This window comes from Colobus angolensis, unplaced genomic scaffold (genome assembly GCF_000951035.1).
Source record: "Colobus angolensis palliatus isolate OR3802 unplaced genomic scaffold, Cang.pa_1.0 Scaffold262, whole genome shotgun sequence".
In the NCBI taxonomy this organism is placed as follows: Eukaryota; Metazoa; Chordata; class Mammalia; order Primates; family Cercopithecidae; genus Colobus; species Colobus angolensis.
Genome location: NW_012115844.1, coordinates 1895130 through 1914248, shown reverse-complemented (window position 1 = coordinate 1914248; position 19119 = coordinate 1895130). Strand labels below are relative to the sequence as shown.

Genomic DNA, 19119 nt, shown 5'->3' with positions numbered 1-19119 from the left:
TGGATGAAGCTGGAAACCATCATTCTCAGCAAACTATCGCAAGGACAGAAAACCAAACACCGCATGTTCTCACTCATAAGTGAGAATTGAACAATGAGAATGCTTGGACACATGAAGAGGAACATCACACACCGGGGCCTGTTGTCAGGTGGGGGGAGTGGGGAGGGATAGCATCAGGAGATATACCTAATGTAAATGACGAGTTAATGGGTGCAGCATACCAACATCACACATGTATACGTATGTAACAAACCTGCACATTGTGCACATGTACCCTAGAACTTAAAGTATAATAATTTTTAAAAAAATACTAGCAGAAAATTAAAATTAAAAAAAAAACTACCTAGAATTCTATACTCCTCAAAATTATCATAAGTAAAGGAGAAATAAAGATCTCAGAAAAACAAAAACAGAGCATTCATTGTCAGCAAACCTGCTCTGAAGGAAACATTAAAAGAAGTCCTTCAGGGAGAGGGAAAATGATATGGGTCAGAAACTAAACTCTACATAGGAAAAAATGAGTAGCCTGAAAAAACTCAAATAACCAAGGCAATCATGAGCACAAACACATAGGAAAAACAAAGCTGCAGGCATCACACTACTTGATTTGAAACTATATTACAAAGCTATGGTAATTATAGCATCATGGTACTGGCAAAAAATAGACACACTGACCAACAGAACATAGAGAGTCCAGAAATGAATCATACATGTACAGTCAATTGATTTTCAACAACAGAGCTAGAAACACAATGGAAAAAGGACAGCCTCTTCAATAAATGGTTTTGGGAAAACTAGATATCCACATGCAGAACAATATCTCACAATATATACAAAAATCAACTCAAAATTGAGTAAAGATTTCAAAGTAAGACCAAAAACTACAAAATTACTACAAGAAAATTTAGGGAGGAAAACTACAAAATATTGGTCTGGGCAATAATTTTTTGAATTTCACTCCAAAACCACAGGCAACAAAAGCAATAGCCAATACAGGAAAACTAAAAAGCTTCTGTGCAGCAAAGGAGAAAAAAATTAACAGTGTGCAGAGACAACCTACAAATTAAAATATTTTCAAGTCATACATCCAAGAAGGGGTTAACATCCAAAATATACCAGGAACTCAAACAACTCCATAGCAAGAAAACAAAAAACTAAATTTAAAAATTGGCAAGAGACCTGTAAAGACATTACTCACAAGACAAATGAGTAACAGATATATTTTTTAAATGCTGAACATCACCAGAGAAATGCAAATTAAAAGCAAAAAAAATTATCCTCTTACACCTGTCAGAATGGCTATTATCAAAAAGATGAAAGATAACAAGTATCAGCGAGGATATAGAGAAAAGGGACCTCTGTACACTCTCAGTGAAAATGTGAAGAAGAATAGCCAATATGGGAAACTGTGTGGAGGTTCCTCAAAAAAAACTAAGAATATGATCCAACAATCCTACTTCTGTGTATTTACCCAAAGATTTGAAATCAGTTTGTCAAAGAGGTTTTTGCACTCCCATGTTTGTTGCAGCACTGTCACAATAACCAAGCTATGTAATCAACCTAAGTGTCCATCAACAAATGAATGGATAAAGAAAATGATGTATATATGCATAATGGAATACTATAAGCCTCAAAAAAAGAAAAGTCTCTCACTTGCAACAGCATGGATGGAACTGGAAAACATTAAGCCAAGTGAAATGAGCCAGGCACAAAAAGACAAATGTTGCATGTTCTCACTTACGTGAAATCTGAAGTAATCAAACTCAGAAGTAGGGAGTAGACTGGTGGTTGCAGAGGCTAGGGGTTGGGGTAAATGGGGAAACAGTCAAAGGGTACAAAATCTCAGGAGATATAAAGGCTTTTTTGAGAATAATTGCACAGTGTGGTTAAAACAGTTAATAATTACATATCATACATTTCAAAATTGCTAAAAGAGTAAATTTCAAATGTTCTCAACATAAAAAAGTTATAAGGACTTGAGATAATGAATATGCTAATTGACTTGAATTAATTATTCCACATTGTATTCATAAATCATAACATCACTCTATACTCCATAAATATAACCAATTATAAACTGCCAGTTTACAATAAAAGTTAACATTTTTTAAATAAAATCATACAGAATGTAAAAAAAAGAGTGAATATCAGAAAAGGAAAAAATGAAGATAACATAGTATCAATTATTTTTCTTATTGTTAATTGGTATAAAATACAACTGTTTAAAGTAATATTAATGTACTGGATGATTACAGCATACAGATAAGTGAGATGAATGACAGCCATGCCATAAGGGACAAAAAGGATGAACTGAGAATATTCTGAGGGACCTGCACTACACATGAAGCAATACAGTGTCATTTAACACTAAACTTCGTTTAAAATGTATATTGCAAACTCTAGAACGATCACTAAAAAAAATTTTGAAGTATGATTGATATGCTAAAACAGGAGAGAAAATACTCAAATAAAACCAGAGAAAGCAGAAAGAGGGGATAAACAAAGAAAATGTGCAAAGAATAGAAAACGAACACGACAGATGTTAACCCAGCTATCCCAATAACCACTCTGTATGTGAATTTAATACACAAGTTAAAAGACAGATTGTCAAAGGAGATGAGAAAAGAAGACCCTACCTACGGAAAACTGACCTTACATATAAAGACACAGACAGGTTAGCAGTAAAGGCATAGAAAAGCACCATGAAAACATTAATGAAAAGAAAGCTGGAGTAGCTACATAATTTGAGACAAAGCAGACTTCAGAATAAGGAAAATTATCAAGTTTAAAGACAAGACTGGCATAATGATAAGTCAGTCCTCCAAGAAGACATAACAATCCTCTCTACATATGCACCTAATAACACGGCATCAAAATATATGAGGCCAAAACTGATAGAACTGCAAGGAGTTCTAAATCTGCAGATCCCCCTAGAGTTGAAGACTTTTTTCATTAAGCAAACAGAAAATCAGTAAGGGTATAGTTGATCTGAACAACACTAACAATCAACTTCATCTAACTGACATTTATAGACTACTGTATTCATTAGAATACACACTATTCCCTAGCTCTCATGAAACATTCACCAAGACAAACTACATTCTGGGCCATAACATAGACCTTAACATGTTTGTAAAAACAGAAATCACACAAACCATGTTCTCAAACTATAACCAGAAATCAGTAACAGTAAAATAGCTTTAAAAACTCAAAGTATGTGAAGATTAAACAACACATTCTAAATAACACAAGCATCAAAGAAGTCTCAAAAATAATTTTAAAATAGTTTGAACCAAAAACAAAATATATGCAACCTACCAAAACTTGTGGAACACAGAAAAAGCAGTGCTTAGGGAAAGTGTTTAGCATTGAATGCATATATTAGAAAAGCAGAAAAATCAATAATCTAAGCTTCCACTGTAGGAAACTAGAGGAAGAAGAGTAATTTCAGTCTAAAGCAAGCAGAAGAAAGTAATTAAAAATTAGGTAAGAAATAATTGAAATTAAAGAAGAAGACAACAGAGAAAAATCAACAAAGCCAAAAGCTGTTTTTTTAAAAAAAGATCAGTAAAATTGACAAACCTCTAGTCAGGCTAACCAAAAACAAAGGGAGGGAGAGAGAAGACACATATTAACAACATTATTTAATAAAGGTCTTCACTACCTATTCCACAGACATTAAAAAAATAATATAAACAACTTTGTGACCACGAATTTGACAATATAAATATAATGGATCAAATCTTTAAAAGACACACATTATCAAAACTATTGACTCTCAGGGCCTCTACTCACCAGCCTCAAAGCCAGACCTCTAAGTACTCACCTCTTCATGAGCCTCAAATCCCTCAAATACCAGCACCCTCAAATCCCTAAGGCTCTGACCACATCAATCAATCCAGAACTCTTCCGATCACTTCCAGAAAACTATCGGAATCTTCTCAGCCACAAGAAAGTACAACTCCCACAAACATGGAATACATCTTGCAGCCTACTTGGGAACTTCTGAATCTAATTTTCTTGGCAATCTTACGGTCATCTAAATCCATCGTCATGTATCATGTCCCAGATAACTTTTGTTATCAACCACATATCTGACATTTATCTCTCTCCTATGTCTTCAACCCCATACCATCCTTTCCTTCCACTTCCCAATTTACCTTTCAGCTGCTGTTCTTCTTCCCAAATCTTCTACATGACCTTTGGAAATCAGATTTCAAGTTTTATAAATCCCTCTTCAACAACAGTTTCCTTCATTTTATGCCTTAACTGCCTTCCTCCAACTTCGATTCCAAGAAAATACTACCATCCATAGTATTTTGTAAACATCAAGATTTTTGGTAAATATTATATAATGTTAGTTTATATAGTAGTTTTTTTCATCTATTTCACTTACCACCATATCTAATAAGCATTAGATGAGAGAGTAAATCAAATGGATACTATTTTCAAGGTAATAATTGACAGCAATTTTTTTTTTTAAGAGATGGGGTCTTGCTCTGTTCCCCAGGCTGGAATGCAGTCATGGCTCACTGCAGCCTTGAACTCCTGGGCTCAAATAATCCTCCCATCTCAGACTCTCTAGTAGTTAGGACTACAAGCGTATACAACAGTGACCAGCTAATTTTTTAAATTTTTTGTAGAGAAAGGGTCTCACTATGTTGCTTAGGCTGGTCTCATGCTCCTGACTTTAAGCAATTATCCTGCCTTGGCCCTCTAAAGCACTGAGATTATGACCCACTGACCTGGCCTTGACAGAAGTTTTGAAAGAACAAACACTGGTGCCTACCAAGTAACAGTCTTGTAAAGCATTGCATAGATATAGTTCTTCAGTGTAACATGTGCTAAACACAGTAGACACACTGTGACTGTTTAACGTTCTCAAAAAATGAAAGGTTCTCCCATTCCCAAAATGCAGGTTATTTGTTTTCTCCCTTATATGCAAGACAAATAATCTGCTTTAGTTTTTTAGTTATATATAGAAATGAATTCAATCATACAGATTATATAATAGCCATAACAACATATATCTTGCTTTATAAGTATAACCTGTAAGAAACACGCAAAGAAAGTGCACAAACATGTTATAAGTTGGTAAATATCCAACTAAAAAACTTACAGCAAAAGAGAGCAGAAGGTCTTGCAGAGTCCAGTTTTAAGATGCACTCTCTCCCTAGCTATCATGTAGGCACCAAATCCTTTTGTTGGTACTTAAAAAGTAGGCTCATCTGTGTGGGGCCACTGGTACATAATAGTGGTTATGTTCTACCTCACAAGTGACTACACTTCATTGAGTTTATGCTCAGTGGGTCAGTGTTTGCAAACCACTTAGATTCCAGGACAGAAAGAGCTACAAAAATGAAACATCCAGTCCTTCTCTGAGGTTTGTTATTAGCCTCTGTTAGCCACAGGTTACAGGGCACTAAACACTATGTACTGTGTGTTTGCTCTTAACCACTATGAAAAATCGCCTATAACATCTTTCTAAAGACTCCTAGAAATTTTTAAGTTAATTTAAAATCTGGGAATTTAACTGGGACATATTTCAATTCTTAGAACTAGTTCTTGTCAAAATACCTCACTAATTCTTTTTGGGGTGTCAATCCAATTTAGTTTTCACTAACACTTTCAACAGGCTATTGCTAACGTTTAAATGTTGCTGTGGGTAAGGGGAGTGAAGAGGGTAAAATAATCGTTTTTATTTGGGTCCAAGTTAACTCCCAGCCTACAAATAAGCTTCTATGCAGATGTTAAGAAATGCTTTAAAGAAACAGATTGATTAGTTTAATGACCCAGACATGTATAATTCCTTCTATATACAATACAGAAGTTAGAGAACCTAAAACAAAACCCTAAATAACACATTAAACCGACATCCTGAAAAAGCTTGTCTCAACATTTCTGTGGAAGATTTCTGTCCTGTAGTATACCAAAATCCAAAGTACTCATGAGATAGGTAATATAAAGCATCTATAACTCCAGAAGCAATACAGATCTACTTTGAATAATAATTATATTATTATAGAAAATTATTGAGTTTATTAAAATGCTATTAGGATGTTTTTGAAATCACTGGTTTTGAAAAGTAACATTTTCTCCCATTTATAGTAGTAAATAATGAGTCATAGCCTCTCTAGCCTGGATATAGAATTTAAAAATAGTTTAACAAAATAGACCACTGGTCAATGACTTTACGTACTTAACACAGCATTTATTTGGAACCTCTGGAAAGCAGAAAAAAGTTATTATATTATCATCCTTTTTTTTTTTTCTTTATAAACTGAGTCTCGCTCTTTCACCCAGGCTGGAGTAGAATGGCATGATCATAGCTCACTCCAGTCCCCAAACTCCTGGGCTCACATGATCCTCCCATATCAGTCTCTCAAGTATCAAGGACTACAGGTGCCTGCCACCATGCCCTATCATCTATTTTTAACAATTCATTTCATCATCTCAGAATTCCCAGTTTTGTCAGGCAATTTCATAGAAAGATTCATGCATTTCTCAGAAATACTGTACACTGTTGTTTAATAAAAACACAGTACATGATTATAAGAGTCGCAGCAATCGTAAAGTGAAAACAATAAAACTCACTACCAAGAGAGAAAAAAGTCAATATGTACCTTCAAGATAGAAACCTTATACAACAAGTTCTAAGAAATATAACATTCACTTTCTCCCAAGAAATAAAGTACCTTAAAACATAATGAAGACATTTTACTAAACTTATGGACTTTCAAAAAAGATGGAAATTCTTGAAATGTCTACCAATGTTCTCATTAATGTCTGCTGATTGTAGGCAGCTTTGTAATAACATAAAATATATACTATCAAAAACTGACTTCAGGAAATGGTCACAAAATACTGTGAGTACACTAAATGATACTGATTATATAATTTATTTTTTATTTATTTTGTTTTTTAAAGATGGAGTGTCACTTGTCACCCAGACTGAAGTGCAGTAGTGTGATCACAGCTCACTGCAACCTCAAAATCCTGGGCTCAAGTGATCCTCCCACCTGTGCCTCCCAATTAGCTGGGATTACAGGCATGAGCCACTGCGTATAGCTGATTATACACTTTAGAATGGTTAACTTTATAATACACAAATTTCACATCAATATTAATTTTTATATAATAGTAATAAATCTTAAATAATTTAAATAAATTAGATAATAAATTTTTAATGATTTGAAGATAGAATTAATATAATTCAACACATGGGCATAATATTCCCTTAATTTTTAAGGAAAGAAAAAATGTATTAATTGAATTATATATTATTATTTACCCTGAAATGCATAAAGTCCTCCTGTTCTCCACTAACTCTGGTTGCACCTATAAATCATAAAAGACTATTCCATTTGACACCAAGAGTCAAATTTCATCAGAAGTTAGATCGAATCTTCATTTTCTTAAAAATCCTATATGTGGCCTTATAGACAGATTTTATGGAACAAAGATAAGAGTGTTATTTTCCCATGTTATCAACCACATGAATGAAACAAGAACTGTGGCTTCCCACAAATCTCTGTCCAGCAAGTTTTATCTAGCTTAGTATCCACTTTAATCAGTTTAAAACAGAAAAATAAATAAATAAATAAATAAATAAAACAAAAAAGTCATACACAAAATTCTGAGATGTACTTTTTAAGAGAAAAATGAACATGCATAAAATACCAAAGTCACTTAACCACAGATGAAAATGCTATAAATGTGAACAGAAAAATTTTGCAGGAGACAAAGAACCATGTATAAAAGATAAGAGCTTTAAGAGCCAAATCTCTATATCAGCAATGCAAAAAATCAAAACTCTGGGGCCTTTATATGTGATTCAGAACCATATCAGCCTCTATAACCATACTGTCCTTCTCTGAATATTTTATAAAATAAATCAGAATCTATTTTTCATCCACAATCAAGGCAATGGTACTTGACATGAACCAAACTTTGTACAGCAGTGCTTAACATACTATATCTCCATCCTATAGAATCATTTATTATGAGCAACATGGTTCCACATAACCAAGTTATATTTGTCCCACTTAAAATACCAAACTCTAGTAAAGAACTAAAAATTTTTACTACTACCCCTATGTCTCCAGATGATGTAGAAGATATACACCAATTAAAAGTAGAGAAAAAAAGCAAAAATAAAGAAATAGCACAAGTATTACATACAGAGCTCAGTAAGCACAACGTACTTAATATGTGGCTATATACCATATTCTCTACTTCATCCGATGATTACTTTCAATAGTATTACTGCATTTCTAAAGTGTGTCATTTAATCAAAAGCAATCTGCCAAATATTAAAAAGACAATTCTTCAGTGAACATGCTCAGAGAGAAATGATTAGCTTTTTAAAGTATATTACTACCCTGTATATTTTCTATTTGTATAATAACTTTATTTAAAATATTATAAATTATATCAATATAAGCTCATGCAGAACATAAGCTCATGTGGCCAAATTTATGTAATTATTCAGGTCATTTTTCATTTTTCACTTTCATTCTTCTTGCTCTACATGGATTTTCTTCTGAAAATACAGCATTATCATAAATTATTGTACGTGTTTCATATATACACTGTCATATTTAGTTATCTGATAGAAAATATTGACATGTCTATTAAATCTGAAAAGCTATCAATATTTATTGCACAAAAATATAGACATATAGATATGCTTTTAGTCCTTGTAACTTAAAATGAAGTTAAATTTTCATCCCTGTATTTTTCATTCAGTTTATTTGAAAGTAGTCACTATAATCAAACCAGCTAATAAATATCAAAATATCATTTATCACTATATTTATCGAACTGCTAACAATAACACCTAGTAATATAAATACCATACGAAAGCTGTTAAAGAGTTTTCCTATTCCTTCACCCAAATCATTCCAAACATAATTTGGAGAGAATAAAACCAAAGGACTAGCACAAACATAAAATTATTCTCTCTACATATCAGATAAAAAGTTAGAAAGAAAGTATGTGTGTGTGTATGTCCATTTAGGTGTAGATTTGCATGTGTGCTTGTAAATGCTATACTTTCAATACTGGAATAATCAGAATTCATATCATACCTGTGCTCCGTAGATATATTTATCCAACATTTTGCCTCCTATTGTCTGCCCTCCTATATCCCAAATTTGAAGGGTAACATTCAAGTTTCCTAGAATTTAAAAAATGAATATAAAAATAAGAATATCAAAAAAATTAAGTAACAATACAACAACTGACACAGTATCACAGAATACTAAGTCACAATAAGAAACTGAGCTCAATTTGCCTTTATGTACAGACTCACATGATATTTGGAACTGTGAAAACAATGTCAAAAGAAATCATAGTGGAGAATCTAGTTTTATCCTTTTACTCCATTTCCACGGAACCATACTTACAATCACTTTCAAAACAAAACAAAGTAAGCTTTAATTTATAAACTTAAGCCTCAGAAAAATGTTTTTCTTAGAGAATAGAATGAAACACACGTCCATGGAGCAAGAAATGTACTTTAAAAATAAAAACTGAAGCTTTATATACTCAACCATCCAATCATATATATGAATTCTGTTGTAGGTTCTAAACTCTATGGGTTCTAAAACTCATGGAATAAGAGCAAACCATAAAAATGCACCCATAATTTCAGCTCAAATTAATGAATCTTTTTATAATGTGATTGTCAGCTACTCTAGGATATGGCAAACATAGCCCAAAAATTACGTTTTCAAATTTAACCCATAAAATAGAAACACATTTGACAGCCCTATTCAGAACAAATGTAGGATACATACCATGTGTATCACTAAATATTACAATGTATTCAAATTTGTTCAAAGCATTTCCATTTAAACAAACTATGTATACTTCCAAGCCTTCATAAAATAGTGTAACTAATCATCTTCCCCATGCGCATTATAAAAGCATTCTAAAAGGGAATCTTTAAAATCCTTTCACGCATTTTGTAAAATACTTGGTTGATAGAAAAATTTATGAGATAAGCTGTTCTCTCTTCTCAATGCAACTGATGAGTATGCTTACAAAAGCCAAACTATGCTATTTAGTTGAACATTTTAAACGATATCCCTCATAAAATTACGGAGTTTTCTCCAGAGTCTCAATTACCACTTTCTGAATGATTTGCAAATCAAAAGAAAATAAAATAAAAGGTTAGAAACTGAAAAATGATCTCATTTCCAAAAAGGATTATAAAGATATAAATTTATACACCAACATAAAACACTAAAATCAGAGACAGTCATACCATTTAACTATGCAATGAAAAGAAAAAGACATTTGATTAACCAGCACAGTTTTCTAAATTTTGGTGAGTTTGTATTACAATCTTTCCATTATTTAAACATAGGTTGTTCCATCTGCCATCGTGCAGAGGATTTCCACGAGAAACTTCCATTAGCATTAATGAGCGCTAATGTTTTATCACCATCATTATTTCCACAGACACATACTTTCTACACTTACACTAATGACCAAAATGTTCTTAAAGCCCTATGAATATAAAAACCAAAACATCACAGACTAAGATGTGTACAAAAACTTATACAAATCGAGTTTCTTAAAAATCTAAATTTTTTGAGATTCAAGGCTGAAATAATTCTTCTATAATGCTGTCTCAAATTAAGCAGATGAGAAAGGGCTAGCCATCACTAAGAAGCATATATAATAGTTTCAGAAACCCCTAAGCAGGCAGTAGGCTATTCATTTTACTTGCACAACTCTTTAGAGTTATTTGATTATTTCAAAAGACAGTGTTTAACAATACTAACTTTTACAGAGGAAGATTTTAGGCAATACTAAATAAGTACTAAAAGGTGTTTAATCCCATTTTTTCAGAGCCAATAGTCCTTATTGCTTAACCTCACAACAAAAAATATAAAGCTTTCTTCTTTAAGTTCTGATATTCAGATCCTATCTGAATGAGGTGTTGTGAACACTTTGACTACAATTTCAGGAACATGATCTTCATTACATGTTTTCAAATTCTGACTACAATCGTATCAAGACCCTAAATCATCTATCTATCCAATTGTCTCCCATATTCATGTGTTGAGGATACTTTTTAAATGTATACCTTTCCAAATAAACCCTGTTGTCAGTGTTTGCCTGTTTTTTTAAACATATGAATTATAGTGACTCAGAAACAAAAATAGCTACGAATTACTGATAGTCCACTAATACAGAATGCTAACAAAAAATTACTATCTTTACAGTTTCAACAAATGATATTAACTTCATATTACTTCTTATATCCAGAAATATAGTTTTAACTCCACATTTTAATTTTAGGATTATTAACACATAAAACTAAAAATAAAATGTGGATTCCTTATTTGAGGAGCAAAATCGCATGAGGATATGATTCAAATCAATATTCATTTTTGTTTTTGCAGGCATAAACATATGAATTCTCCTAGTATATTTTCAAGATGACACACCTATAAAGCTATATAAGAATATTCAAATAATATTATAATTTTGTTTAAATCAAGAATCTAATACAAATTTCTAACCAATACAGAACATAAAGGAAACTGTCAGAAATCTAATCCCAAACCCAGAATGCTGCAAAATTCCTGCTCCTCTGTAAGAAACGACATGTAACTAGAAGAAAAAATAAAATAAATGAGGTGACAAAACACAGGTAAGTTGCTTTTGGTATGAATTAAAGCCACCAAGAGGATTCAACAGTGACCTTGTAAAAGTACACTTGGTGCCTTGGTTAACCTTACTTAAAGTGCTGCATAGTCAAGATGGAACTAAAAACACAAGTCTGCCCACTTCTTGTACTAAAGACTTAGAAATCTTTTTCACAGTAGAACGCTGTTTACTGGACTGTACCCACAAGCTTCCTGAAAGTATTTTGACTAAGACTCTTAAGAAGCTCTATCAGCAGAATCTCTGACTAACAGATACACTATTTTAAGCAGTAAAATCTGCACAGTGGTTGCATCCAGACTATACAGCATACCAGATCATGAAATATACTAAAATGGATGAGTATTTGCAAAGTAATGATCTTGAAAACTTGCATGAAGAGAATGTAAATAAATGGACAGGAGGTTTACACCCCTAACAATCTAACTGGTCAGAGGACTTACTAGACTACTAACAAATATTAGATTCACTGACTATGCTATAAATTCAATAAAGCTACCTGTAATGTTTTATTCAGCTAATGATATATTAATGATCCTACATTTGGCAGTTATAATGAATTTAAAGTATATAAAGAATAATTATAAACCTTGTAATTTATTCACCTCATTTATTAATACACTTATTATATAAAAAAAATTAAAATATTTTTTTCTTACTGAAATTTCTACCGTAAGTTTGAGTCTGTTAAGTAGCATAAAACCAACTGCCTTAAAAAAAAATAGAACTTTTTTGCTGGAACTTTACCATCAAAATAAAAACTTAACTAGGAAAATGAAAATATACATTCATTAATAGTATACATGCCCTAATGTCATTTTTTAACCTAAGTACTGTGTAAGTCTAAAACATTATACTATTAACCTAGATTTCAAGAATATCAAATATTTTTTACAAAGTAATCAAAATTTTTAAATTGGTAGTGCTGTGCTACAGGTCAGAAATCATCACATATATCGCCTGTATGAAATGTCTAAAAACCAGTCTTTGTTTTTAATATTTGAGTAGGTACTTGTTTCTTTATTTAAGCTTTTCAACTAAAAAATGAGAAATATTAAAAGTAATGAGACAAAAAGTTGGTGCGGTGGTTTTTCAAATTAAGCATCAAAACAAAATAGCTAATAGCAAAATACTATATTGAGATTCTCTGCGTACAACCGGCATCTGTGAAAAAAACTGCTGCAAAAATAAGCTTCCAGGCTCTACATTATGTGATTTGTGTATGTATTCGGCTAGTGACTGCTATTAAGAATTCTGAATGCAGCACAGATTATCGGTAAGACGAAGAATAATAAAATGTAAATGACGTTTTCAGTTTTGGATACATTAAAAGAAAATACAAATGAAACAAAGTACGCATATGTTTCTCCTTAAACCTTTTGCTGAACAATAACCCAGTAATGGAAAAATTGAAATTCTTTTTTTTCTCATGGGATATCTCCTAATCTATTTTTCACTGGTAGCCAAATACAAACCATCACAAAATATAACAAAGTATATTACTAAGGAGATAAGAAGAATACCTCCATTACCAAGAGTTTTCATTAGCTACTCTAAAACTTTCATGGGGAGTTGTCTGATAGATGGGGTGTCTGAGAGGTTAACATATTTCAATAATAATTGGAACGTATTAAACCCCTTCCCACTATATCACTCACATTTCAGTACATGAATCTGACATTACACTTGCAACCGTTTTCTCCAAATGTGCTTCCTCACAGAGGAGAGAGACGGATGGTTTATAAAGTCAATCAAGATAAACTGCTTTTAATAAAATACTTTAAACATATAATTTAACCATTGAAATTGAAAGGACAGCATTTTAAAGCCCCAATTGTTCAGAAACTAACTTAAAACATAAACCACTCTTTCTTTGTTATTATTTCCCCGTATTTCCCACAAAATGTGCTGCAACTGGCATCTAAATAGTTTCTTTGCATGGTGAAGTGAAACATCTTGAATGCTCAAACTGTATTTTTATGAGTGCCTAGGGACCCTAAATTTTAGTGGTCTATTAAATGCCAGCAATTTCATGCTGCCTTGCATAAAACAGCATTCACATATTAGAGCGCAGAAGTTCCACAGCTACATTATACCTCTGTTCCAACTTTAAACAAAAAACTAAAGCAGAGGCAAATCAAAATAATATTTTAAAAAATAATCCTTCCCAATCTTTTCACATTTTGTTAATATAATATCTGTTAACAAATGTATAGCACTTAATTTTTTAAAAGCTTTTCAGAATTTTATAAGCAACCATTGTTTATCCTCAAAAAATGTATAGTAGCCAAAAACAGGGAAGGAGTGGGAGAGTATATAAACTTTTTCCCACACCCATGGACAATATGCCTTCATGACAGATAGTGATGAAAGCTAACCTCTCTAAGATAAATTTACTGAATATATACATCTTCATGTGGAAGCAGCCCTAAAATTTTACACATTTCTTTCTTATGCCATTTATTGTAAGATTTTTTTATAATCTTCTATGTTAAGACTTTTTAGTCTCTTACCTGGCAATGTTATCCTTCTCAAAAAGAAATCCAGTCCTATAGTTTGTTTGTACCGTTTCCCAAAAGTTTCTTGAGCAAAACACGTAGCTAAGGAGGTCTAAAAAATTGATGCACAGAATGTCAAAATTAATTCATTAAAGAAATGTAATCATAAGACCACTACTAAATCTTATTAAGCAATCTTAACATGTATACTCCAATTAATCCAACAAGCAACTTTAAGCAGTTCTAATCAGTTACAAGGCCGGGAGAGACTTAACACCACCAGGTAAATTTCACTTGACAGCAGCTATCAGTAGGGACAATAAACTAATGGGTTAGATCTCTTTAAATCCCCTGCCTGTCAAGATCCTTTTCCTTGCTGAAAATCAGAATTTGAGAGTTATCAACAGAAAAAAAAAAAACTAAAATAATAACAATAATAAAGATCTGAATTATTTTAAAACATAATTAAAGATCTTATCTAACTTAGATCAGATGTTTCTGAGGCTAAATATTCTAAGGGTAGCTGAGCCCTCAGCTAATAATAAGAAGCATTAAGGAGGGAGAAATCTGCTTACAGAATTTTTCTTTTTCCCACAGGAAAAGTATCATGTCTAATTTTTCTTTATTTTTAAAGATGTTAATGGAAAATGACCCTAAAGAATGCTGTGACAATATGTATCTTTTAAAGAAAGAAGCTAGTATTTTTAAGATTAATATAAAGCAGACAAAATGAATATTTTCCATCCAAGAACCATAATGCCAAGAAGTCACAAGCTATTATAACCAGAACAGATATAAATTTTTTTAAATAGAAACTCAAAAGTTTTAGTCAAAAATTCTGGAGTTTTCTTTTTAAAGTATCATTTCTTATCAAAGCAAAAGAATTATTATTCTAGTAACAACTAAATAACAATAACTCAACAAATTCTTAAATATTTTAAATGCACTATTTTTATTTATAAACTTCCTCCAAAAAAGATAAAGGCAACTTCACTTAGTTTTTATGCTCTTCAAGACAGACTCCCTATGTTAAGAGAAAATAGCTGTTTTTTATTTTAAAAGTTAAAATTACATGTCAAGTCTTAAAATAATGAAAACTAAGATAAAATTTCCAAGACAACTGATTATAGTTCATTATGACATAAGCAGTACAACAGCGCAAAAGAAAATTTGGTCAAACTTCAATTCCTTTTAGCAAGTTCATCCAAAATTCCTTTTACACAGAACAATATTTTTCACACAAATGGCAATTTGGACACCGTAACTCCAAATATTTTTGTGTTTAAATACCCAGCATTTGTAATAAATTTCTAAGATAATTGGCCAAGTATTTGTTGAGCACTACCATGTGAAGGGTATTCTGCTAGACATCTAGCAACAAACACATTTGTTATATTTTTGACACATGTAACAATATCAAAACTGAGAGATCAAAATTGAAAAGATAGGTATTTCTTTCTACAGACTTTTGTTTCTCATTTACACTATATTATTCTACTGACCTTATCTAACTTACACCACAAAATCATCTTTGACGAGGTTCAGAATTCTAGAAAAAAATAACTATCACTACTTATATTATTACAGGTAATTCAAAATATTTAATAGACTGATGGTTAAAGGTCAAAGAGAAACTGAAGGCATGTGTAACATCCACATAATGTCATTTGAGATAATTTTTCATTTTAAAGAATCGCAGAGTTCAATATTTTCATATTAAGGAGTATTCAGAAAACTTCTAAGGAAGTTTCTTTTCCTGAAAAAGTGACTTCCAGATTTTGAAAGCCCTGCTTTCACACTTTTGAGGCAAATATAAAGTTGGGATTTTCAATTGGAATCGAGTATAAACTGTCAAAAATACAGGTTACTGGGAACATACAGAGTATTAAAGTAAGTTCTTACTATATCATCTCCCAATATCTTGAGAAAAAAATTGAACAGAGAATCAACTGAATCAGTGTTGGTCACTTTCTCTTCAATTATCTAGACTGCATGCAATTTTACACATTCAATAATTTCTCAAGTCACTGTATAAACATCCTTCTTAATTACAGGTATTAAGTGAACAACTAGCTCCCATATCAGAAATATTTTTATCTGAATCTTTATATTTTTTGATTTGGAAAATTTCTACTAACATTTTTGATTTGGTAAATTTCTACTAACATTTTTTAACCATACTACATTTACAAACACTGAAAAGACAGAAAAAAGGAATATTTTGCCTCAAAAAGCTCTTAAGAGATTATGTAATAAAAGAAAAACTATGAATCAGAAAAGGAAAGAAATAGAAACACGTGATACTGGAGGGAGGAGCTAAATTTCTCTTGGAGAAACTGTTAAGTCATCATCTCAACACTCCTCTACTGCATCTGTCAGTGTGTTGAAAAATGTTCAGAGTTAGATTGAGCAGGAAAAACAAATGCTAGGAAAAAAGAGCCAAGAGTTAAATCAGGATACAAATAAGAATGAAAGAGAGGCTGAGTTCACAAAGAAAAGAACAATAAAGGAAAAAGAATGGGAATGTTGGTGGCTGCCAAGTATTTGAGAACTTAATAGGGTATGGAAAAAAAAATTCTTGATTTAAGAATAATGAAAGAAGGTTAGGTGTCAGATGTCTGCGTCTGGAAGTTCCTATTAGAAAAAACTGTTACAGTTTTAAAATAAGTTATTTAGGCAAGATGATGAAGATTAAGTCAGAGTACCATAAAAAATATTACTGTTATCCTTTAAAGCCGAATGATAATACTAACTCAAAAACATGGAAGTGAAAAAAATTATGCTGTCCTATGCCAGAAAAAATTTTAAACAGAAATAAAAAACCGTAATTATTCACACTAAATTAGCAACAAAAGGAAAACGTGTATGATAGGCTAAATAAAAAACTCAGACCCAAAATTATGAACAAATTTCACTGAGTAATATAGGTACAATAAATACTGTTAGAAAAATGAACAAAAGTTTAAAGAATTATGATAGCATATAGGATAACCAGCAATTTTTGTCTCTTTTTACAAATGTATTATGTTATGGGTTGTCATTATCATTTTAAATGGGAAATAAGAACAGTTATGAATTGAATACAATAAAATTTAAGAGCCAAAACCTTAGACGGCCTTCAAAAGAAAATCTAAATGATGAGGAAACTATAAAAATCTAACAAACTTTTTATTGAATAAAGGTGTTAGAAACAATGATGATTTATCTACAGCAATTCATTCATTCGAAAAGTTTACTAAGTATACAAAAATTAATATACTTTATAAAGAAAAGTTACCCCAAGTTCCTTTCTTCCCCCAAAGTTTAAATGTAACAATAGCATATTGTTTTCCTCAGCTTTAAAAATCTGTAACAAAGGATCTAAGAAGACAAGAAAAAAACAACAAAATACTCCAAATTTTGCATATGAAATTTTACATCTTTCCCAGGGGACCTCGAAACCCAAATGTCAGAACCAAAACAGAAGCAGCTATGCCAGCGAGGATGCAAAGAGAAGTCGTCACCAGAGACACCAGGGTCCAAACTGCGACCAGCAACAGGGAAATGTGAAGCCTTAAACAGGAAATAAGAGCCTGGGTTTCTTTAGACTATGGTTGGGATAAGGGAGGGGAGTAGAGGGGAGATAAACTTTAGCAATAATCCCAGAAAGTGTTGGCGCCTTTGACAGAAGCATGGGTAAGAAGGCATCCGGGTAGAGGCTCTTCACTTTGTTTGTTGGTGGAGGGATCATAGACCTCTCTGAGATCTTATGGACCGTCTCCCCAGAGCAAGCACCGGGCAGTGTTTAGTCCATTTCAGGAGTTTCACAACCTTGGGGTAGGAGCCGCTGCCTAGTAGATAATAAGACTGACGCTGCCTGATACTCTCAAGCCCGCACTCATTCACTCGACCAAGGATCCCTTTTGTCACGCAAGCAGCTCTAGCCTCAGCATCCTGCCCCGTAACAGGAGCTCCATAAACACTTGTTGACTGACTGCTTGTACCGAGTGCTGAGCTGGAAACAGAAGTGATGAACAGGTATGATACTAAAATAGCAACTAACGTGTATAGAGTGGACACTGTGCTCTAAAGGGTTTATGTGTATTTTCACATTTAATATGTATTTTCACATTTCTCCCTTTGCGGCAGCCCTGTTCAATACCCATCTTACAGATGAAGCTCAAACTGATTAGCAATTTGTCCTCCAATGACTCGACGACTAAGTGGCGGAGCCCCCAATTCTCACCCGGGAAATACTGATCCCAGAGTCACGCTCCTGGGGGTTCACGGTGCAGTGGAAGCATCAGAAACGGTAAAGGGGGTGGGAGGGGAGGAGCAAGTGTGACCTGGACTACAAGTAAGAGGAGCTAAGATGCCTTGGCAAATCCCTGCCAGTCCTGAGAGGCGGGAAGCTGAAAGGCTGGCCCGAGTCTTGCAGGAGTTCGCAATCCAGACGGCGAGTTAGGAAGTGACTTTTTTTTAAGGGGGAGCTGGACAGCATCGGCCTTTCACCAAGCGCCCATTTCGTGTCTGGCCTCAGGCCACACAACCAGACGGGCCCGGGCCTAGAAGCCCGAGAGCTCGGGGTAACTAGGCGACGCCGGGCGGCGGGGAGGAGGCCGGGGAGCGCCGGGGTTCCTGCAGGCCAGGGACGGCGGGCCTGCTCGAGGACTGACCTTCCCGGAGGCGCCGTCCCCCAGCACGACGATTTTCAGTTGCCGGTCCTGGCTCTCCTCCTCAGAGTCCGACATGGTGTCCCGGGAACCAGGCCCGCCCCCCGAGGTGGAGGGGGGAAGGGAAGGAGGAAGGCTCCGGGGGCGGGGGAGAGGAGGAAGGGAGGGAGCGGCGACAGGACCCCCGCCCCGGTGTCTCCGCGCCGGTAGTAGGGATCCGAGGAGAATCACTCGGCAGGCGCCATCTTGCCCACCTCCCCGCCCTCTGCGTGCGGCCCCGCCCCCTA

General features: G+C 33.6%; 1 protein-coding gene across 4 annotated transcripts in view; it reads right to left on the bottom strand.

The window, feature by feature from the left end:
* RAB28 (RAB28, member RAS oncogene family) overlaps nt 1–19113 on the bottom strand; it is a 131269-nt gene extending 112156 nt beyond the window's left edge. For all 4 annotated transcript variants that reach the window (XM_011947354.1, XM_011947353.1, XM_011947352.1 and 1 more), the window contains exons 1-3: nt 18836–19113; nt 14196–14292; nt 9090–9178 (exon numbers count right to left, since the gene is read on the bottom strand). In XM_011947354.1, the coding sequence (XP_011802744.1) occupies nt 9090–9178; nt 14196–14292; nt 18836–18910 (261 nt within the window). In that variant the 5' untranslated portion in view covers nt 18911–19113. The remainder of the gene's footprint in view (nt 1–9089; nt 9179–14195; nt 14293–18835) is intronic.
* Nucleotides 19114–19119: the final 6 nt, after the last annotated feature.